Source organism: Zosterops lateralis (assembly GCF_965231275.1).
Source record: "Zosterops lateralis genome assembly, chromosome: 13".
NCBI lineage: Eukaryota > Metazoa > Chordata > Aves > Passeriformes > Zosteropidae > Zosterops > Zosterops lateralis.
Genome location: NC_139773.1, coordinates 5,343,936 through 5,367,492, shown reverse-complemented (window position 1 = coordinate 5,367,492; position 23,557 = coordinate 5,343,936). Strand labels below are relative to the sequence as shown.

The 23,557-nt window shown below is 40.3% G+C and overlaps 1 protein-coding gene across 3 annotated transcripts in view; it reads right to left on the bottom strand.

Annotated features, from left to right (window-relative positions):
* Positions 1-680: 680 nt before the first annotated feature.
* The window catches only part of MTMR10 (myotubularin related protein 10), a 36,282-nt gene continuing 13,405 nt past the window's right edge, over positions 681-23,557 (bottom strand). For all 3 annotated transcript variants that reach the window (XM_083871238.1, XM_083871239.1, XM_083871240.1), the window contains 14 exons: positions 23,222-23,358; positions 22,061-22,133; positions 20,813-20,955; positions 13,905-13,995; positions 11,346-11,520; positions 10,883-10,970; positions 10,616-10,704; positions 9,494-9,624; positions 9,299-9,368; positions 9,050-9,120; positions 8,005-8,174; positions 6,553-6,723; positions 5,602-5,784; positions 681-5,096 (listed from right to left, as the gene is read on the bottom strand). In XM_083871238.1, the coding sequence (XP_083727364.1) occupies positions 4,497-5,096; positions 5,602-5,784; positions 6,553-6,723; positions 8,005-8,174; positions 9,050-9,120; positions 9,299-9,368; positions 9,494-9,624; positions 10,616-10,704; positions 10,883-10,970; positions 11,346-11,520; positions 13,905-13,995; positions 20,813-20,955; positions 22,061-22,133; positions 23,222-23,358 (2,192 nt within the window). In that variant the 3' untranslated portion in view covers positions 681-4,496. The remainder of the gene's footprint in view (positions 5,097-5,601; positions 5,785-6,552; positions 6,724-8,004; positions 8,175-9,049; positions 9,121-9,298; positions 9,369-9,493; positions 9,625-10,615; positions 10,705-10,882; positions 10,971-11,345; positions 11,521-13,904; positions 13,996-20,812; positions 20,956-22,060; positions 22,134-23,221; positions 23,359-23,557) is intronic.

Genomic DNA, 23,557 nt, shown 5'->3' with positions numbered 1-23,557 from the left:
TCTGGGGTTTGCCCAGTGGAGGAGCTGTCTTCAGACTGGTGTGGCCTGAGAACATCTCTGCAATACAGAAACTGGGCCATCAGGTCCTGCTCATTTCCCTGGTGCCCTTGGGGCCTAAATTCATTATGTTTGGGCACCTCTCCTTGCAAGGTGTGAGTCCAGCTCCTTGCCAGGATTGTCAGGTCCAGCGTGGTTCTCTGCCTGTGCCCACTGACCATTATGTATTTGAATTTAGCACTTGTACATAAACAGACACAGGTGTCCAAGGGTGGCAGAGAGTAGGGCAGAAAGCAGTAATGCTGTTCCAGTGTGCTGCTGTGTACGAAAGGGTAATTGATGTAACAGCCGCTTCTGTTGTATCTGCATTACCTGTATAAAGGGAGATATTTCTAGTAGACAGGAGCTGGTCAGTGCCAAGATGACCACACTCAGTATAGTCAGTTCTGCCTCACATAAATGGATGTGTTTGCTCATTCAGAAGTATGTCAGTCAATTGGAACTAAAAAGATTAATTCCCTTTTAAGGCACCAAAATCCCATGAGTTTCTCTTAATTTTAACACACAGCCAACATCTTTTCTCTGGAATCTTCATTCTCGCACTGAGTAAGTCCCCTGCTATCAGAAGTTCTGATCACCATGCAAACTGCAGACACTATAACAGAATATAGCAAGAAATAAGATAATTTGCACATCATTTTTATTAATCATCTTTCTATAGCACAGTGTCCATGCTATTCTTGGAAAAACACACACACACAATTTTTTTGTTAGGGGAAGGGAAAGAAAACCACCTGAAGTTCACTGTGGAAAGGTATGAACTTTTATTGACTCTAATTTACTTCACATTCACAACTCAGCATCAGGATTTTATAATCTTCCTGCCACTGCTACTTTACTCAGTAAATCATTATCAGGCACAAAGGTTTTAGTTTCAGTTGAAATGGTGAACTCTAAACCATCACAGCAACAGCATTAGAAACCTACTGCCTAGAGCAATTTGAGGTACAGATTTCTGTCTCTTGGTTAGAGGCAAATTTAAGATTTTGTCCTTTGCTTAAATACATGTTAGAATGTTTTTGGTTTTAATATCTTTCCATCTGAGAATAAGCCAAAAGGTTTGCCCAGCTTGCTACATTTTCATTAAAACACAAGGCAGTTAATTGATCAGAGTGGTATTGCGGGCAGGTGCACGTGAAGCACACTTGCAGGCCTGGGCAGACACACACAAATGCAGTTCTCAGTGCATTTCTGGAGGCAGGACTCATGTGGCACAGGGCAGTGCCTGCAGGCTGAGGTGCCACTGCAGCCCCAGCCCTGCACTGAGCCCAGCCCTGCACTGGGGCTCAGCAGCCACAGCCACAGAGCTCCCTCCCTCTGTGTGGTACAAAGCCATGACTCAGCCAGGAACAGCTGCAGTAATGCACATTTTCTACAAACACAAAAGGATGAGCTGCTTGGTAGCTTTTCTACTCTTGCAACACGAAAATGGCATTTAACAGTATCTTGTTTTAAATGGTGAACAGAAATGAAAATTTGAAAATATGTGTACATATATATACACACAGACATATATATACACACTTGCATGTCAGTATTCTGTACACAGAAGTTAGATACATACTCACACCCCAACACTGCTTTTGAAAGTTATTAAAGATATTCAGAACAGTCCCTACTGACTTGATAAGGCAACTGTGCAGAGTGGAGGATATTTCAAAATCAACATTGGTACCTGTCTTTCAAAGTGAATCAGGAAGTATTGAGCTGTTTGACTCAGAGGAAGCAGCAGCATCCACAGGCACACGTTCACTCCCACACACACAGCAGCTGCTCAGACTCCTCAGAAGGCTGTGCAATACAAGGAAGAAGAACCTTGTCTTCAGGTCTAGGGAAAGGTGGATCCCTTCCCTTCCTCTCTGCAAGGAGGTGCCCACTCTCAGCCTCTGCTTACCTAAGTCCCTTTTTGGAATGGTATAAAATTTCTTTTTAAATCTGTTTGGCAAACATATTTCGACAGGTTTTGTTTATTATAAAGGCATATTATTTTTAACCCTCTCCCATGCTATATATATAAAATACAAAGACCCTCTGCAGCATCTGTACACATCTTAGAACTGAAATGTAAAAATGTCTGAAATCTCCTTATAAAAGACAATTCTGTTTAAATATAGTACCCATTTTTCCCTCAAAGGTACTACCTAAACATTTTTTTTAATTCCACCAGCTGCTTTTATGGAGCAATTTATTTACATATTTTTGGTACCTTTAAACCAAAGAAATTATACTTTTAAGGAAAACAAAAAAAAAAGACACTATACTTTTAACTGTAATTTTAAAAGAAAAAAATTGGTACCAAAAGACACTAAGCACACAGGTTGAGGTCTTCATGTCAAGTATCAGGCCAGGGAAAGCAGTTAGCTAATGGGAAAAGAATAGCAAAAGCAAACTAATACAAACATTTGAATAATGAACAAGTGAGATGACTGCTCCAGCAAGCTTGGAAATAAACACAACTGGTTTGTGGACCATTTAACATGCTCAGCTCATCTTGCAGCATAATTAGGCAATTGAGGTGAATACACGTTTTTTCCTCACAAACAGTTGCCCAGAAGCACCTGGCATTGTGTCACAACAGCCCGTGCCTGCCCATGTTGTGCACAGCACACACACAACAGCTTCTTTGCATAGGAACAGGGTTTGGAAGTTTGGTAAGGTAAAAAGGAAGCCCCCCCTCAACATTGTTCACCTTTGCATTGGCCCTGCCTTGCTTCCCTCTCCCAGCAGTGCAAGCACAGCACAGCCTTGGAGGTCAGGGACAGCCTGGGAGCCAAACCCACTTTGTGATTTAGGCTGTGCTCAAGATCCCTTTGGGTTTACAAACAGAGATCTCCCAATCCTACCCCCTCCCCTTTTTTTAAACTCGAATACACTGTGTACTCCCATCCTGCAGTTTTCTGTTTTCCTCACTGAGAAAACTGAGAACAGCTCTGAGTCCATTGCATAAGGCCTTTGGTGCCTTAACTGGTGAGGCAACACCTGCATAGAGATTCAGTGTCAGTTCAATAGCCTTGGTGTTTATACAGAAATAATTTAATACAAAATACAGCCTTGCTGTTCAGAGAAGGCAGCTGACAGGAGCCTTAACCTATGAGAATGACACATCACTATTTCTCCAACCTCCTGGAATTCTTCACACTCCTGCCTTTTTCCCTGTGAGTCCTTTTGTGGCACAGCATCCAGGGAGAGGCATCATTTAAAAAGGTTTCAGAACACCGAGGAGGCTGCTGCATTAAGCAGAGGGAGGCTGTTGGAAGTAATTCCCTCAGGCAGTGCTTGTGCATTGCACTGCCCCTGTGGATGTGCAGTCTGCAAAAAGAAGGCACCACTCACTGCTCTTCTTGCAGCACCTGCACCCCTCATGGAACTGGTAACAAGGAGCCAGTGCTCCTCTCTGGAAGCCAGCAGGGCTCAGGTATGAGTTTGCTGAAAGCTACTTCACCCTACAAGAAATGAGGAGAGTGTTGGCAAGGGATCGGGATCTGTGCAGGGATATAATGCTGAGTAGTTGAGGTGTTTTTAATAAAAAGGTGAGGATCTTGTGGGATTTACATACAAGCTTAACCTTAAAGAGGGAACACCTGCAATCCATTTCTTCTGGATGCCAGTTGTTTCCAGAAACGGAGAGGGGGAAGCAGGGGATGGATCAAGAACTTACCACAACAATCTGTTTTACAAAGGTGGGGGGGGTCAGCTGCATTAGAGTGATCCTGCTACTGTTTCCTCCCAATTAAAGGCACTTCTAAAGCTACTACAATACCATATCTACAGTAAATGTTTTAAGGTTAACAGTGCATTGTCCTGATGTGGATTTCTATAGTCTAAAGTCAAGCTTGTGACAAAGAGCACAAATCTGACTAATTGTTAATGAACGCATTTCGGGGAGAGAAAGGAAAGGGAACAATCCCTTCCATGGATACACTGCATTAGCACAATGTAGGGTGATCAGTCATGGAATATTAGTATGTTTGTATCTATGCAAGTAAGTATTAATCCTGAAGAGGCAGTCTGATAAAATAGTATATTCCCAGACTTCAGCTGTCAGTTCATCTCCACTGCATTACTTTGGCTTTCCTGTTTCATCAAAGGGTCACTTCAGTCACGTTCTGGGAAAACAAAGGTTCAAGCAGAACCCTCACTAAGGACCACACCAAGCCTTTCAGTTAGCTAATGAAATGCTCTATCACTTGCAATGAGCCAAACCCCCAAGAACAGGAGGAATTGGGGAGCAGAAGCCCCAGCAGATGAGAACTACTGAAGACAAAATTGTGCGATTTGAAGCATGACTTGCCTTGCTTTTAAATATTTGTGCAAATCTTACGTAATGTTTGTATATAAAAATTATTACAGCTTTCAATGCCGCATTTAGCAGTGTTAAGTTAGAAAAGACAAAATGATATGCTGTATTCTCCCCCAAACCTTTTAACCTCCACATCACCTCAGTCTTCATTTGCGAGCGTCTCGGTGGATAGCCAGATTTTGGCACCACTTAAAAATTTGCTTAAAGGTGTTCCCAAAATGCTCCGTCTGCATAGGTTCCCTACAGGAGAAAATGGGAATGAGGAGGAGAGAAAGTCTGGGGCTCCTGAGGTGTCATTTAAACCATTTGCTCTGAAGTACATCCTGCTTTGATCCAGTTCTGAGCAGTGGCCTTGCAAGGAGGAGTTGCTCTTGTACTGCCGCAGGCTGCGGTTTAGCATGTCCACCTCATCCGCCAGCAAAGAGACTCTGTGGAACGCCGTGATGGAGCCGCCGTGGTTGATCTGGGCCTCGGGAACCCAGCGGAAGTAACAGAGTTTCCACAGTTTTATTTGTGTTCCGGACAGATGGGGCAGGATGACGCCGTGCAAATCAACGGGCTTTGCAAACCAGTCTCTGAAGTACTGCTCCATACTGTGGCTCTGCCCCTCCGCTGCCTGGAGAAAGTCTGGCTTCAGTTTGAGTATCAGAGAGTTTCTTCTTGGAAGGAACTCCTGCTCACCGATGATTCCGTTCTTTAGTGCTGGGGGCACGCCTCGCAATGTGGAGCTGTAGTTTTTCTGCAGAAAATAAAGACTGGTAATTTTCCAGTTCTACGTTCATTGGAATAACAAATTTCCCTGAACTGCCAGGGTGCATCATCCAGAGAAATGCTGTGACCTTTAAATAGTTCTGAGCTCGTGAGTTAACTACTGCAGGGCTCACAGGGCAAACTGTGGCCTTTAAAAAGAAATACATATGGTTTTTTGTAGCAACGAATGATTGACTTATAATCAGTATTTACTGAAAATACTGACAACCCTGGGGGAAAATGTGCCTGTCATCACTTTTCCAAAGGTGATATAATGCAAATGTTGGCAGTGACTCAGCCATGTCAGAAAATGTCCTAAAACACAAGACTCAACAATTTACATCTTTACTTCTACAGAAAATCTTTTCTTTAAGATGGGAAGCAGAGACAATGAAGGCTCCTGCTGCTAATCCAGGGGCACATGCAGCCTCCCCAGCAGGAGCCTTGAGTGTGAGCCCAGGCACAGGCACAGCCCCTGAGAGCCCCCCGGGTACCTTGGAGCGTTTGAAGGTGCGGAGGGCCCCGTTGTGCACGCTGGGTGTGCTCTTCCCAATGTACAGCGGGTTGTGGAACAGCAGCCGGTCCCGGCTCGTGAACTGAAGGGACCAGTCCCAAACACATGGAAACCTGAGGCCTTTCTCATCACCCAGCTGAATGTTTTTGCTTATAGCAAATTCCTGCAAGAAAAGTTAACATTCAGGCAGATTAAAAGCAAAGAAAGTCAGCTTCCTGATGAATCTTAAAACCAGCATTGGGCAAAGAGGAGCAGGGTAGCACAACAGAGCAGCAAGACAGCTGAAGAAAACAGTTGCTCTGCATCTGGCATTTTGAGAATTCACCAATAGTCCCTCAATGCTCTATTTCTTTGTAAGGTTGCTACCTACAACTTTAAAGGGAAAATATTTAATGAAATAAGTAAGTTTCACTTTTATCAGCCATCAAATGTTTTCTATGCACAGTTCTTATAAGCTCTGGTTTTCAAAAACAAATTTAAGTGTTCAGTTTTCTAAATGCTCCATTGTGCATTTTTATTGGAACTTTATGCAGCATTTCCAACTTTTTCAACTATTTAAACAATTATGTCAAGAGATTTCGAAGTTTGCCTGAAGCGTGAAATTCTATTTGTTGCCTGTCATTCTACTTTCTGAGTTCCAGATACAGATTTGCTTCCTAGAGGAGTACAAATAACAATGTAGAGTAGCAATATTTTCCTAGGGAAAAAAAACAACAAAGAAATTCAATAGACTTTCTTCCTGAATAGTCACTGTGTCTGCACAGGTCACCTGAAAGTCATTATGACTTTATTCACCTGGGGACCTGAATGTTTTGCCCCAAAGAGAGCGTGAGGATTTGAAGGACACAGAGGAAGCATTCAGCTGGGATGCTGTTATTTCCAGGGGGGCAGGCTGCAGTCTCCTGCTGGAGGTGCAGCCCCTCCTACTCACAGTGCTTTCCTTGACTCGCTGGTGAGGGCAGTTGAAGAGGAAGGTGCCGAACAAGGAGATGCGGGCGCTGTCGTACAGGATGGTCAGGTACACTTCAGAGAACTCAAAGGCTGCTGGGTATTGTTCCAGCAGCTGCCAAACACAGTCAAGGAACATCAAGAACAAAGGAGACTGGGAAAAGAAACAAGAAATGATCAGATTTAACATAAGCTTTTCCAAATCATACCAATTTCTTTGCAGTTATGGTATTTGGCTGTACCATTGGTACATTACTCAGCCACAGGGTAAACTATTTGGAGTCTTGCATTTTTCATGATTCTATGCAACTGTTACACTCTGTATTCCTGTTAAGCCACTTCTTTCTCAGCACTACCTTTGCACAGCTTTCCCTCCTGTGTAAAAACACAGTCAGTTCTTTCCTGGACTCCCCTCATACTCACACAGCTGCAAAAATCCTTTCTGCCATCTATATGTCCCTCCTAATTTCCAAATTAGTGCTTCCTTGCTACTTGGCCTTGTTTCTACAATGTATTTACTTCCTTATTTGAAATGACTGGAAGGCTTATGATTCAGCCACCTTAATTTCTCACCACATTTTCTAGCTCTTTTCCACGGCAGCCCGAGAATGACAAAAGTATAAACCATCATTTATGTAAAGCTTTAGAAATACTTTCCCCTTCCCATTTTCACTCTTCAGTATATCCTTTCCTAGGGCCAAAATAGATGCTTTTCATTATTTCCCTCTTGGTGTCTCATTTCTTTATCCCTTCACATATTTTCTGTGCTTGGTGCTCAGTGCCCTTGTTTTATCTGTAGGTTCCATGCTCTGGGGATGTTCTTGTTCTGTGACTCTGGGCACTGGCCCTGAAAAAGCTTCCTAACCTGGGTCCTCTGTGCTTCCACCTGCAGTTAGCAGTCCCTCCTTTGCCATGAGGAGGCCAAGCAGGGGGAGCTGGCGGTGCTGGAAGCCAAGCCCTGCGCTCCCCTCCCTCCATCAGCCAGATCAGCTCATGTGGGGCTTCTCCAGCAGCTCCCTGCTCTGAAAGCAATGCAGAGTGGTAACACTACAGGGATGGAAACAGGGATTGGTAAAACACAGCAAAACTATTCCCATCAGCCCCACTCCTCACCTCCTTTGGTTTAAATTTGAAATGTGAGCTGTGCTAGTGTTTGTAACAATGAGACACTTTCATGTGTAACCCCGAAGCAACACAAAAACCCATTGGATTGCACCTGGTATTTCACTGATTCTCACATGGCTACAGAGGGTAAAGAAAAGATATCTCTACCCTGGAAAAAGATTTACTTTGTCTGATACTATTATAATAGAGATTGGAAAGTATTGAAACATTATTTTTACTTTTAGATTTCTGTATGAATAAATGTTCAGGATGACATCAAGCAGATACTGTGATCACATGCAAATACAAATACATGCAAATACATTTTTACCTCTTTGTCAGATCTCTTTAAGTGGTTACACCTATCTAAAAATTGATATCCTGCCATGACCCATTCCTTCTGGATTAAGCTTTGAAATCCAACAATTGTTCGAAAATAGGGATCCAGCATGACTTGAATGAGAGAAGCAGCAAGACAGCTCAGGTCCCGTCCCTCTTCCTCTGTGAATAACATACAGAATGTACAGAATATGTAAGGTAAATTCACATGTACAGAATTAGATTTCAAAGAGAAAAAAGATGCAACTAGGTTTCATGTTTTTCTTAGAATTTCCTTTAAAATATACCTTTAGTTGTTTCAATTGTTCTCATAAAGCAAACAAACAAACAAACCAACCAAACTACAAGAAAATCACACTTCTTTTTTCTTAAACTGAGACTCATACTATAGGAAGGGTTCCTGCAGTATCCAGCACAGCAGTGCATTCATCAAGAGATAAATACCCACCCAACTGCCTAGTACTCAAACCAAGATGTGCTGTGGAGGAGGGTGTTCGTGCTGCTGGAAATTCTTAACATTTTTCCACCCCAAAGCAAGTTTTGGAAGGCCATTACATGGGGAGAATGGGATATACCAGCTGAACAGGTCTTGTAAAAACTACAGAAATTACAGAATTACAGATATGAGCAAGTTTTTCATTGTCTTTTTCTCTGAAATACCTGTTTGCACAGACACAAGGAGTGGGCACTGAGTGAAATACTTTTGTCTATAGAACCTCTGAATTAAACTGATATTGCTTAGGCTGGGACTATTAGCCCAATTACCACAGTAGAAAGGTGCACCCTAAGGTTTTGATTCTATCATTATCAGAACAAAAGCCACAAAGACTCAAAGCAAAATATTCCTTTGATGCTAAGGACTGTACTACAGTTCAGATACATAACAAAATTATTTTCCCTTCTAATTCCCCAAATGCCTGAGATATTCAGAAGCCATGGGGTTTATGTAAAAAGATTACAGTTGATTTTATCTAAATCTGTTTATCTACATTATCACAGTAATGCAAACAAGTACAGCATGCTCTGTATTGTATTACCTTGTAGAACTACAGAAACGTGCTTACACTCCATCATGTAGACAAGCTCAGCAGAATGCTTAAGAAAGGCTCTAGACAGGAAAAGAAAGTGATTTAACAGTTAGAAATTCACACTATACAAGAAAAATATTTGGGTTATCTATATTTACCTAGCTTATATATTAAAACAAAAAATCCTTCAACTGATGCACTGGTCATTTACAGTGCTTTGCACATTCCATTGAACATCACTTTATTAATGGTACCAACCTAACATACTCCAACCAGCGAGTGTTTTCTAGTGAGGACAGCCACTTCTCTTCGGTTTCATCAAAAGGCTCTGCAACAGGGACAGTAATTACATTGCAGAACAACTTCCAGTAACAGTCCCTGTCAGCCAGGTCAATTAAAATTCACTGCATGTCAGGAAAACAAGCCCCATAAAAGAAGAAAAGCCCAGCGTACCATTGACACAGAGCTGTTTGAGTTTGTTGTGTGCAGCCTGGATTTCCTGGATGTTGGGGAGACACTTGTCCAGGTCAGATTTGTAAACATCACTTCTCAGGGGATGGCTTCGAGTTATGGCATTACAAATCCTGCAGGAGGAGAATCAGCAGATTTATTGTTGGAGAGGAAAGAAACAGTCTTTCAAGAAATGTGCCACTGTCTAACTGCAAACAATTAAACCCACATATAACATGCACCTAGTTCTAAAAAAATGTTTACTTTTCATATTCAGGAAAAACATTGCTCCTGTCATAAAGCTACTGACTCAAACATTTTTGGTGTCTGCTAATTACAAAACAAAAAATTGGAAATGCTGGATCATGAAAACATCACATTTGAGAAACAAAATCTGAGGCTGACTAACAGTTAAATAACTCTATTCAGTTTTTAGTTTTCCATTATTTTTAGTAAGACCTATGTTAAATAAAGAGAACATATATAAAGTTTATGAAGTCAGGAAATCTGACAGAGTTTCAACTAAAACTCAGAGTTCCACCCTAACACACAATGCAAGTGTTTGCACTATGACAAAAAGTCACACTAGAGATTAAACCAAAGAACAAAACCCACTTAGCTTATAAACTACCTACACAAGGCACTAAATGCCTTCAGTCTTTCATTAAGGACAACACATAAATATTTCACAAAAACTTTCACAAATATTTTTAGAAATACCAGTGCATTTTGATACTAAATCTATCAGATTCTATTTCCCAATGCCATAAATTGTTTTTTTTTCACTTTCTTGCTGAAGGAGGTAAGAAAATCACCAGTATAAGCTGTATTACCGTAAATCTGATCCTTTTATCAATAAATTCTGTCATCTGAATGATTAGCCCCCTAAAAATAAGCATACTTTAAAACCTGAAAAGTTATCCAGTATTTGAAACTGGAATGGCCTTGAATAAAAACTGTGCCAGAACCAGATACAGAGAACAGTCTCTCCATAGTTCCTGCACTACGACACTGTGGTGTCACACAGTCACCTCCAGTGCCACCCCTGCTGTGTCACACAGTCACCACTGGTGTTGTCCTAACCCTCTGACTGAAGAGGGTGTGACACAACAATCATTTATTTACCTTTGATCAATTCTTCTCTGCTGCAATACATCTTTAATGTTGGCCATTCTCACAAGGGCACTCCCGTTAGGGTGATTCCAGGACCATAACTAACATGGGGAAAAACCACAAAAAACAACAAAATGGTACAAGTTAAAGCTATTCTGTACCAATTTTTTCCTCAATGCTGTGCACAGAATTCTGTTAACTGGCATACAGAGCCCCAGGCTGAATATAATGACCAGGAGCAATGACCAGCAGCAGTACCAGAACAAAGAGGACACTTACAGGCATTCGCCTCCCAATGAAGGAGTAGGAGTACAGCTTCAGGTCTTGATCTGCTAAGGAAGATGGAACCACAAAATATTCTGGAAGGCTTGTGGAAAAAAACACAATAAAACAAAGTTACTTTTCTCTGTGCTTTTTACCATCCTCCCTCTTGCTGCAGTGCTGTGTCACCAGCTCAGTGAGGCTGTCCCAGAACAGTCCCTATGCCATGTGAGGGCTCAGCCACAGCACCAGCACAGCCATGAGGACACTGGTGAGAAACTGCATGTCCCATATGAAGTACAGAAGCACCAAAGCAACAGATGCCAAAACATGACATTTCCTTTAGAGACAAGATTTGCAGCATTTTTCACCTGGGGGCCTCTCCCGAGAGCAGCACAATTAAGAGGTGCAGTGCCCAGCTGTGGGGCACACAGGACAAGCCAGCCCAATCCCCTCCTGTGGTGTCCCAAGAGACACTTACCAAGTGGAGATCATGTAACCTTCATTGACTGAGCACACTCTCCACTCGGATGCACCTGTCCTTTTGATTTCTCTATCCCAATCCGAGTAAGTTTCAAACAAAGGAGTCTGCTGACCACTGGCACTGCCGCTGCCACCGCCACCACCTCCTGGGTCTATGCCATTCACCTTCTTTGCTAGGAAAAGGAAAGTCATCAATGTCCATTAAAATAAATAAATAAAAGTCCAACTCTTCTTCCTAATTACAAAAATAAGCCATTAGCACCAGGATTGGTATTATCTATACGACCTACTGTTGTATTACAAGAAAACAGTGATTTAATGGCAGCTTGATGATACATGAAGATGGCAATGTATTTTCTCCCTGCAGTTTCATTAGAAAAGCAACATAAAATTGGCCTGCTCTGCTGCTTGATAGAAGCCAAGGCATACTAATACTCAGGAACAAATGTTATCTCCAGTCACAGGCTTTCTTTTTTCAATATGCCAAAGTTTGCAATGTTTTAGAAACGTGAACCCTTTTATAGGCTACCCATTAATAGCTACCATGTCAAGAAAGCAAAATAAAACCTATATAATTTCAGCAACTTTAAATGACTGCTGTATTAACAGCAAATAAAATAAATGGAAGGCCTTGTTAAAATATTGGGGTTTCTATACAGATTTATATCCACACAAAAAGATGGCCTATCATCTCCTAGCACCCAAGAGCTTAGAGAGGCTGTTACTGCACAGAAGGATCTCCTTTGCTGGTCATTCTTTAGATGCCAAGGGGACAGTCAGCTGTGTCAAAAAGAAATTACATTTTGTTTCTTGACACTTGAAGTACATTTTTAGATGGAAGAGTAATAAACTGAAATTCATCCCTGTTACCTCCCCCATGAAAGATCTTAGCAAGAGCCTGCCCAAAGGAAGCAGAACAGTATCACAGCTCTGCTGACACCCCATAACCTGTGGGGTTTCTGCTTTCTGTATCTATCAACTTTGTTCTTGCACTGGCTCTCTGACTACTTGGGATTTTTGGAAGAAAACAGGACTAAAATCAGACTGAAGTAGTTCTTCAAAGATGGTAAACAGAGAAATACAATAACTACAAAAAGAGTCAATTTTCCCGCTTTATATATATATATAATATTATATGCATATATAATATTATATATATATATATATATAATATTTATATATATGTAAATATTAAATATAGCCTGGGGAAAAAAATGTACACATACACCAGAGCAATGCAGGCTTTTTATGTTCCTCAGGAAGCACAAAGACAGCATTTCACTTTTACTGGGAGTAGCAGGGATAGAGAGTCATTAAACAGCACTGGAATTGCAAGAGCAAAGCCAGAGATCTACGGGACAAACACCAGGGTTCACAACAACAAAAACACTCCAACCCAATCCAAAACAATTTCAAATTCTCTTAGGAGCTGCAGCATGGCAGAACAACTCTCCTTTGCCATTCTGGTCTGCTGCTCCAGAGGAACATTTTTACCCACCTTATGTAATTCTTCCACTAGGTATTTTTCCGTATAGTAAATGGTATTTTAAGGACAGAGTAAAGGCAACTTTGTGACAACCTAACATTTTATTGCAATTTTATCTGCAAATTGGCTTCCTCCCTAGTACTTTATAACATGAAAATACATGGACCTTAATAATTGCCCAAGCTTTATATGAGGTAAGAAATTCCATGTGTAATTATGTGTGCAACATAACCACATGCACACTCATCCTTGTGCATGCACAGGGCATTCATAGAAGCACCTGGATAAAAACCATGCGTTGTTTTGCCAATTTGAAGGCCTGATCTCATATTTCCACAAGGTTCCTGTTTTGTAACAGGCAGCTCAGTGGTTTCTAGTGCCAGCTGCTGAGTCCAGATGTCAGTAGCACAGCTGTGCAGCAGCAGCACTCTGTGGGGAGGCTTGTCACCCTACACCTGCTGGCTCTCAGCTGTGTCTCAGCAGTGACCGCACAGCGTTACGCTACAAATCAAGTTCCAAAGGCATCTTTGCAGGCTTACCTAACTGACAACTTGGAGATTGGCCTTGAGCAGAGAGGGTGTGCTCCAACTCAGCAGGGGTGGTGGAGGTTTTGAGTGGTAAGAACTGCCTAGTAAGCCTCTAGGAAAGGAGGTATGGAGTCCCAAGTTGCACAAATCCTCCTGCAATACCACCAGAAGAGAAACTTATTCCCAAAAGAAGGGCAGGTGAGCAAGCCTGCCTGATGGGACATTCACTGGGTACCCAGAGTACCAACAGAGACACACAACAGGAGGATGGAAGTGTGAACTGAGGAGTAGGAGTATTCATGCTGGCACAGTTTGGCTTTGTTTCAGACAGGAAAGACATTTCCTCAGATTTTGGTCATTAATGTCTATCCCAGTGAACGACTTACAAACATAAGTAAGAGGTTGGGTGCAGAACAAGCTGATTTTGTTACCCTTGGAGAAAAGCCTTAAATGCTTTTTGCCACTGCTTCTGGACAGAAGTCTTACTAAAAATACATATTACAAAACAGGAAAAAAAGCACAATCCAAGTATTTTTATCCTCACCTGGATTATGATATATTTCCCCAACATACTCAAATGCAAAGAGCAGCTGAAGATCCGTTGGCTGAGAATAATGAGCTATTGCAAGGCACACCTAAGAAAGAGACATTTATTACTGTTATTTATATATCTATATAGACAAAAAAAATATATTGCCCTTAATTGTAATGGTGTCAAATATGTAGAATTGTGAAAAAGCTGAAAATCAGTCTTTTGGTATTTTCTTTCATGAAAAGAGTATTTATCAATCCAGCAGAAGAACCTAAGAGTATGCAGGGTCAGTTCAAAAGGTCCAATCTTGCACTGTTCTAACAGCAGTCAACAATCAGTGCTTAGGGAAGAGGGGAAAAACACAGAAATAACATAATGGAAATTTACCAGGACAATTTTGAACAATTAACAGCTCAGGCATGTCCTAAATATCTTCAGGCATGAACTAAAATCTGGTATCAGTATTTAACAGCATTTGACAGATCTTTTGGCTACAAAGTTGTCAGTTGGGCCAGGAGGTTTTTCATGTGTGACTCCCTTTTAAAAAAACCTTATTGGTTCTTTCCCTAAGATTATTCAAAGAGTGCAGCACATGATTTAGGATCAGATCCTAGACTTAAAATTTCATCAAGCATTTCTAGTCTCCGTCTCTTTGAATGTAGATATTCACTAATAAATAATAAGATTTGACAAAACCCTAATGTCTAGAAGCATCAAATTCAGGAAGAAAAAAATATCACACAGACATTGGTGCTGTTATTCTTCAAATTTCAGGACATGAATGGAGTCTTTAAATTTGTCCTCTTTCCTCAATATTTGCTTCTGCATTTTACTGAATTGTACCTTTTAACCAGGCACATAGTGTAAGCCCACATTCCTACCACCCAATTTTTAAAATTTTCTTTTTTCCCTTCACCTTTTCCTGACTTTTCATATTTAGAAACACATTTACAAAAGTTATTCAGAGTTTAGTAGTTTTGAATATTACTTTTGAAAAACATCCTGTTCATCCAAGAAATTGTTTTCTGCTAGTGAAAGGAAGTGTCCTTATTGTGATAGACATAACAGACAGATTTGCACCACAGAACTGAAGGAATACCAGTGCTGGCAGCACTAGGCAACAGGAACAAAGCTCAAGGGCTCAGTTGTGCTGAGATCTGCACAGAGAAACTTGCTCCATTTTTATTGTTTGTATGCAACATACACGGTGCTATGGAACCTTTACTGTATTTTTATATACTTTGGCTTTTGCTGGGGACAGTCCTCATTGTTTATAAAACCAGTAATGACAGTAGACTAACTTGAGCTAAAATGTTATTTCACAAACACTCAACAAAAAAATTCCAGTCGAGTCTTAGAACAACAGTTCCTTTAACTGTTCTCCCCACACTTTCAGTTCTACAATGAAATTGCAAAAGAAAATAGAAGACAGAACATTCCAGGGGTGACAACCCCCAAAAATCCCAAACAGTACAACTGTCCCTGAAGAACAGTATAGCAGGACTTTCCTAAGGAACATTTATGAGCTCATTTCAAGGATTTGATAACATTTTTAATGACATAACTGGCAGTCATGCACATTTTACTAAATCTTGTGATTTCAGTTTATGAACCAAAGCAGAAGCAGCCAGCTATCCACAACACTTGGCCACTTCTAACAGATTACTGTTGGCTATCATTCACAATGAAACAAAATGGAAATCTGTGTATTTGCACATTTTGAATTCCATTTTTCTATGTAGCTTTTCACTACTGTAACTGATTCCAGCAGAGCTACTCCTCATCTTCTCTCACAGAGCGAAAGTTGAAAGCCTTTTACTATGCTAATCTACTCTCAAGGCTTCAGGACAAACTGCAGGAAAAAAATTCCATTGTGCTGCCAAATAACACAACAGAAATACAGTAAAACCTATTTTTAAACAGACAGCAGCTTAAATCTCTTGTCATTTGATTGCCACATCTAAAAAATGGAGTGTGTGTGTGCTGTGTAAAGAGGGAGAAAATGGTGGGGGGTACATAGTAACCATCCAGCTCTAGTTCCCCACAAAAAATATGAGACCATAGTTGTGCTTTTAAATAAAGCAGGAGCTGGAAAATGCTCTGGGTGTTCCATGGAAGAGATGTAACTCACACCATGTATTGCATGGGTGTAACAGTCCACCCACAGGTTCGGGACTTCTATTTCTCTTATTTTCAAAAGTGGTAGATTCATCCTGCTAATGCCTCTACTTTTACATTTTAGAAAAATTCCACTCATAAATACACTAAGCAAGTACTAAAGACATACTTATTTTCTGTTTATTCCTCACTAAATCCCTATAATAGCTTTATTGTCTCAGAGATTCAGAAGACAAGCACATTCCACAGATCTCAGCAGATTATGGCCATAAGTAGAACACTAAATTGGAAGACAAACATGTTTTACAGGAAGCGTCCTCATATCAAACTGAAAAATGTTTGGTATTCTTGCCAATTTACAATTGTGTAAAGCTGAAGATATTTAGGCTCAGACAAATAACAAGAGAATAGGCTGCTTGTTGGAAAGTTCATTTATTAAGAGCAGTAAACACAATGGCTGTAGTTATTTCATAGTACAAAAGCCACTTCCCTATGTCAGTGCCTCCTGCTCAACTCCTATCTGAGAAAAATAAATGATACTTTCAGGGCACACCCTCCTCTTCAACAGGAATTTTACCAAGGGCAAGAGCTTCAAAGTATTGCTAATGCTCTTGCAGAAGAGTTGTGAACAGCAACATTTCAGATGTGCTAAGTTAGCACAGTCCTGCATTTTCCCTCCTTCCTGAAGCCAGGCTCCCTGGCTTATGAACTCTGGAAAAATATTGTTTTCCATTGCTACTGCAATTCCTATCCCAAGCAGACACCTGTGGTAGAAAGTCACACAAGCAGGACTACATCAAGTCCCACAAACAGTTTTTGTTCATTTTCCTAGGCTGGAAAACCTATTGGGAAAATAAGCATGCAGCATTAAGAGAATTATTAAAATTCATCTGCATTTTTAAAAATACCTTTTACCTTTGCCCAGGGAGGTTGTGGCTGTGCCATCCCTGAAGTGTTCAAGACCAGGACAGGGCTTTGAAAAACCTGGTGTAGTGGAAGGTGTCCCTGCCCACAGTAGGGGAGTAAAGTAAGATGAGCTTTAGGGGCCCTTCCAACTCAACCCATTCTGATTTTGTGATTCTCTAGGTTTACTTTTGAAAAAAATTTTCTTCATCCCCTCCAAAGACAGTATTCTATGCATTCCCAGTGCCTTGAAGCAGTACCAATTTTGTGATCTGTATAAACAATTAGAACAAGATAATAGAGTTGGGGAGGCAGGAGGAACACATTAGAAAGGGTCAGGACCATTTGCCCAAACCTCTTAAGAGTTTCATATTATTGTTCATAACAATTAGGGAAAAAATGTTCCCCTCCAACCCAAGTGTTATGACGTAAGGAAGGCTACTTTTGATTGCACAGGAAACAAGATTTGAGATAAAAAAATTTCCTTCTGTTTTGATTGAGCATGTGATTCTGAAATGGCTCTCACACTCATTCAAAAAAGCTTCCTGAAGGAAAAGAACTGTGGGAATTGCAGATGAGAAAGGGATGAGAAAATGGGAGATACACTCATGGGGGCACAAGGTGGGTGCCATTCTGGGGCACTGCCAAGATCCATGGGCACGGTGAGGGAACACACTGGCCATCACCTAACAGATCTACAGCCTCACCTTTTCATACATTTTATTTTCTCAGTCAAATGTCAAACACTGCAGTGCCTAAAAAATAGCAGGAGTTTTCAGTTTGACTGTTTGCTGTCATTTTTTGAACAAAATAATTCCTTTCCTCTAAGGAATGTGAAATGCTTCTTTTTTTGCGCTGCCTAACTTAAGACTTCCCCAACTGCTTACCCTTGCTTCCCCATCCTCCACTTCCTCCCACACCCATCTGGCTTTCCTTCCTTTGGAGACTCTATCGTTTTATTTTAGAGACAAAACAAAATTAAACTGCTAAACAGCGGTGAGTGCAAAATTCCATTCCTTCTATTTTTCCTTAACACTTGTTTTCCAAATAGCCACTAATAAAAATCAGGAAGAAAATATTTACCTGGCTGACTAACGATGAGACAGTATTTTATTAGCATATATTGGCTGCAACAAGTACTGAGGGTATTTTTCTAACAGAACTGATTTTTAAGCTTCTCCATAATAATTTACCTGAAAATAAATTAATGTCTTCTCACAGTGTTTCTGCTTAAAGGCAAAGAAAAACACCTCTGAAAGTTCTGCCAGCATTACCCATGTGTCTGTGTGTAGTCAAGTCTGTCAGATTGTCCACGTCAGAAGCCTGCTTTCAAACTTGGATCCTTCTTTCCACAGCATCCAAAGAGGTCCTTGGAAAGAGGATCTTTCTGAGATCCTCAAAGAGAGACTTGCAGTAATCTCTATTCTAGTAATGCAGCTTAATTAGTTATTCTCTCTTATGCCCTGCTCAGCAAATAGAGACACTTCCCTAGGAACAGATTACACTCTCTTTGCCAACACCAATTTATGTCACTGGATGCTGCTGAGTATTTCCAATACATGCAAGGAACTATGCTTGAAACAAATTACTTAACTGCATAGAGTTAGCATCTGTTGTCCTTCTTACTATTCCATATATTTAAAGCTTGTTTTGAAACATTAATGCCATGGGTATTGTTTTTATATAACTATTGCTCTAAACAGAACATTTACAATCATCTGGCAACAAGTAAAGACATTTATACTCTGTATAAATTTATACTCCTGTACTTTGAAATGCATATTTTAGTAGGCAGATATTTTGTTTTGACCTATCTAGGCTTTATTTATATACACACACTCCTGTGTATTACTAAAATGACATTTAATTACAGCCTGATCTAATCTTGGCAAGTCTAAAGAGAAAGGTGGACCATGTGATGATGCCCACAGGCTCCTCCATCCAGAACCCCAATTCCATGGTCAGTCCTCTCCTACAGCATTCTTCCAGTCAGATGGCAATGCACCCTCAGCCCAAGAGGAGGCTTCTCCTCAGAACTCAGCTACACTTTCAGTCTTGGTCTTCCCGACAAAAGTTATGCACACACAGTTATTTCCAAGGAGACAGCTACCAAAATTTTCTTGTACAAACAGTTGGATGTAAATATGGATTAAAGAGGTGCTTCAGAATTTTAAAGAGGCCTGCTCATTGTCTTCTGTTTTTATACATCAGGACAACCTTGCTAATAGGTACTACCTGAAGGGCAGGAACAGAAACCAGATAAAAATCTTTCCATACTGTGGTGCCAGCATGCCATCTAAATGTCAGAGAGAACAAAACAACTTCTTTCAATATGCTGCGTAAGACTGCTCTAGATGTGTTCACTGGCATCCCAAAATCATTTAAGCAAAATCCTGATACAGGAAAACTTATTTTAATGGTAACAGAATAATGTTATTATAGAAACATTAGATTAGCTGAACGCTGATCTCCCTTCAGTAAAAGTGCTTCTGTGCTACACCCACACAAAGCTGCAGTAGCCTACCTCATGCATCGAAACTGCAACAGTAACCACAGAGCTGAGATCTGTACAAGTTTTTTTCCTCTCCACTAATTCTGGTATCTGAACACGGCAATTGTTACACTTTTGGTCACCACCAGCACAAGCTCTATAACCCCATAGGCTCTGGTTCTCTAGACCTAGCTGTTCTTCTTATCAGAAGAAACCATCTAAGACCATGTAATTATAAATGCCTAGTGTAAAGGCCTTCATAAAAGGGTTTCACCCTTTCTCTTGCACAAGAAAATGCAGCACAAAATGTTAATGAGATGCTGAGTTTATTCTCTCCTCCTCCAGGCTAATCACTCTGCTCTGCTGTGACAGCCAATTAGAAACAGTTGCTGTAAAGATATTGCAGGAGACGGCTGCTCCAGGGGGATTTTGGAGAAGCTGTGCAAGGGAATGATTGCTGAAAGATTGCCAAAAGTGAAAGGTTCCAACCAGGACAGGCAGCAGGCAGGGGGGCAGCCAGAACAGGGGCAAGGCCAGAGCAGGGGGGTCGGTGACAGGCTCCTGCCCGCACATCTCTGGGAGGGTCAAGGGGCTCAGCCAGTTCAGCAGTTCCTGGTCACTAACTGCACACAGACTTATGCCTGGGCAGATGGTCCTTGGGACTTACGGGGCTAAACTCAACCCTGATCCTACTGGGAAGGGGAATTGTTAAGCTCTGCGGGCAAAGTGGGTCATTCCTTACGAAAGGGCGGCAGGGGGGAAGCGCTCCCGAGCCGGAGCCCCGCCGCACCGGGACCTGCGGCAGCAGCCGCGCAACGGGCAAGGAAGGAAACCCCCAGGAATGTACAGACCCAAGGAGTTCCCCCTGTCAGCAGCCGTACAAGGTGTACATTTCTCTAACAAAATGTTGACAAAGAGCCCAGGTTCATGTAAATTGGACAAAATGGTGATTCCAACAGTTTGCTGGAGAACGTGCTGTGTGACACCATTAAGGATATCCCTAAGGCAGAACACTCAGTCTCTGGGTAAATTAAGCTTAGGACTTTCAGAAAATGTATCAAAGATTGAAACATATTCCATAAAAAATGCAAACATCTGTTGTACATCTGCAATGTGATATTCTGATTCCAGTCCTTAAAAATATTTATTTAATAAACTAGGAACTTTTAAAAGTACAATGGGTATGACAAGAAATAGTGTTTTATCTTATATGATACTAAACAATTAATATATCACATTAAAATTTTTCCCCTAATAGATTTGACTCCAAATGTCTAGATATTTTCCTGTAAATGTGAATAATTTGCAATTCTTCTCCCCACTTCTCTATCAAAATATAACAATACAAAATGTTCTTATCAGCACAGCTGTTGCTACATGCAATGACTTCATAACAAGATAATAATACCTTTTTTGCACTTTCAGGACCTGCTTCATCAAAACGAAATCTGACAATACGGAAGTCTTTGCAATAAATTATTAATTCAGTTGGGTTAAATTTAAGTTTTTGGTTGGGACCAAGGACCTTCTGCTTCCTCTTGGTGTCATTCACTGCAAAAAAAGAGACAAAGTTATTTGACTGTGTTCTGTAAGGAAACACAAGATTATTCAATAATCAAACAGATACAGTAATGTTGCTACCAGAAGTTTTTTTTTTTTTTTTTTTTTTTTTTTTTTTTTTTTTTTTTTTTTTTTTTGTTTTGTTTTTTTTTTTTAATTGGCATATTTTGATTCAGGTAGAAAATCTGCTAATTCCTGTTAGTAAAAGCTTATGTTTCACTAAACTTAGGGTAAATCTCATGTTTTAGAAAAGAGGCAATAAATGTGGGTCAGTGGAAGACAATATAACAGGTCAACAGCACCTCTTTGTTGTAAAAATAATAGCATTTCTTCATCATGTTCTTCCTCAGATACACATTAATCTTTTCACAGTGATCACAACCAACTTTGGGCATAGAAAACTTACAACCAATAATTTTAGACTACCTACAGTAAGAAAACCAAGTGTTTAACAGCCCGTGTCATAAACAAAATTTGAAAAAATATCAATTTTCTGAAATTCTGCAATTACAAGATGAAAAACATTCTTCACAAATAGGTTAGTCTAAAGAATCCAACAAATCAAAATCTGTTTCTCCACAAGAAGTATTTTGTTTCTTCAGATTAAGAGATGTTGATTGCCATTTGCAGATTTTTTGGAGATCATCAGCTATTAACTTGCTAAGAATTAGAGTGGATTGAAAACTACAGAATTTCTCTTGTCAGAAATCCTGGCTATGTATAAACTATGTGCTTTTTGCAATCTAGTGTATTTCAGTGGCAGAGATACAGATGATTCAACGTAAAAACATTGCTAACAAAAATCTGTATTGCTATAACATCTCTCCTTACAGCACCTGTTGATTCAGTATGGTAGTTATAAATACAAAGTCTATAATATAAAGACCCAACTAAGTCTCCTGCATGGCACCTCAAGATTTATTCAGCATTTGAGGCTTTTATCCTAATTTTAAATAAGCCAAATACTTAAAATCAGGGAAGAGTAATGACATAAAACCTCAAGTGTCAACAATTCTGCAGAACTTAACAGGCAGGTAACCGTTTTGTACTGAATATGAATAAAGCCTGTCATTAGACTTTAATATTTTTGACATACCTGTGACAATCTGCTCAATGCATGTGAGTGGGACATCATGTTCACCAAGGAGGAGGTTTTTATAATGGAATTTCTGAAACACATGAACTCACAGCCATTAATTGCAGTTCTGCAGTTTGCAACCACATATACAGCACAACTTTGAAGAAACCATGACAAAAATCAGGCATGCCTGGGCTTTTCTGACAGGTACCACCCTTGCCTATTCCCAGGTAATTAGAGGCTGCTGAACTACACACCCAGCAGTTTAGAAACCTCAGTGGAATATGCAAAATAACCTCCCTATTTGCACTGAATTTACTGAATTAGTATCAGAAATTACTGTTAGAAATTCAATACAATTTGAAGTATAAACTATACGTATATATATGGAACATAAGAAATCTCCAATTATTGTCACTTTTGTAAGCATAGAAAGGAAAAAATATTAATTCTACTTTCAGGGACAAGTTTTGACAACTACTTTGTGCCAAAAATTAACTTTTGGAAGTAGCTTTGGTCAAACTTCCTAACCATTATTGAAGGAGCATCTATTTATTTTCAGAGCTTTACATCTCTTTAGTTAATGGAATATTTCCTTTAAAAGCCCCAAATGGAAGTGCAAACTCTACTGGAAATAACATGCAGCTCACTACTTGGACTTCCAGTGTTGTATGCTGTGCTGTTCAAAAACTGATCATGTTCTTAAGTGTCATGAGTTCTGCTTTGACAAAGTAGAAGAGTTCTTCTCCCCTCTTCTTGTTGCTTCATCTACAATGAAAACTCATTTCATGGTTGCTTTGCCCTCCATCAGTAACATCAATAAAATTCTACCACATGAGGAGTTTTGTTGATCTGACACTTGTCTAGTTCAAGGGACATTTGTGAACAACTCCTTTGAGGAGGAACACATCTGTGTGTAATTCCTGCTCTGCCTTTGTAAAACCACTTCCCGGGGCAGCCTCCACACATGGAGGTGAATGGAGCTGGATGTACTTCTGCACAAATTTACTGTTGTTCTGGTAGGAACGGATGGAACAGCAACACATTCAGAACAGGACAGCAGAACCTCATCGTGCAGCCTGCTTAGAAGGCATCCGTTTATATCAGATATGAGACAGACTGACTGTGAATAATTTCACTTATCACACTCATGATGCACCCGTGTGAGCAATAACCAACCTGCAGTGGCATCAGGTCATCTGTGATAAAGGAAATCTTGAAGTTGGTGCAAACCAACTTGCCCCACAGATCATACTGGCTTGTGTCTGTTGCAATGCACTTTCTTACAAAATTTACTTCGTTCACCACAATTTCACCTAAAACAGAAGAAAGGGAGGGAAAGGAGAAGCCTATATAAAACCTGTAGGTACAACAATTCTAAGTCTGTAGTACCAAGGAAGCTCCAACTCTTTACCAGTTTCAAGTTATCCACCTCTTCTGGGTAAACATGGAGTTTAACTAACACCACTCCAGAGAAAAGAGAAAACTACCATTCCAAAATGGACAATATTGTGC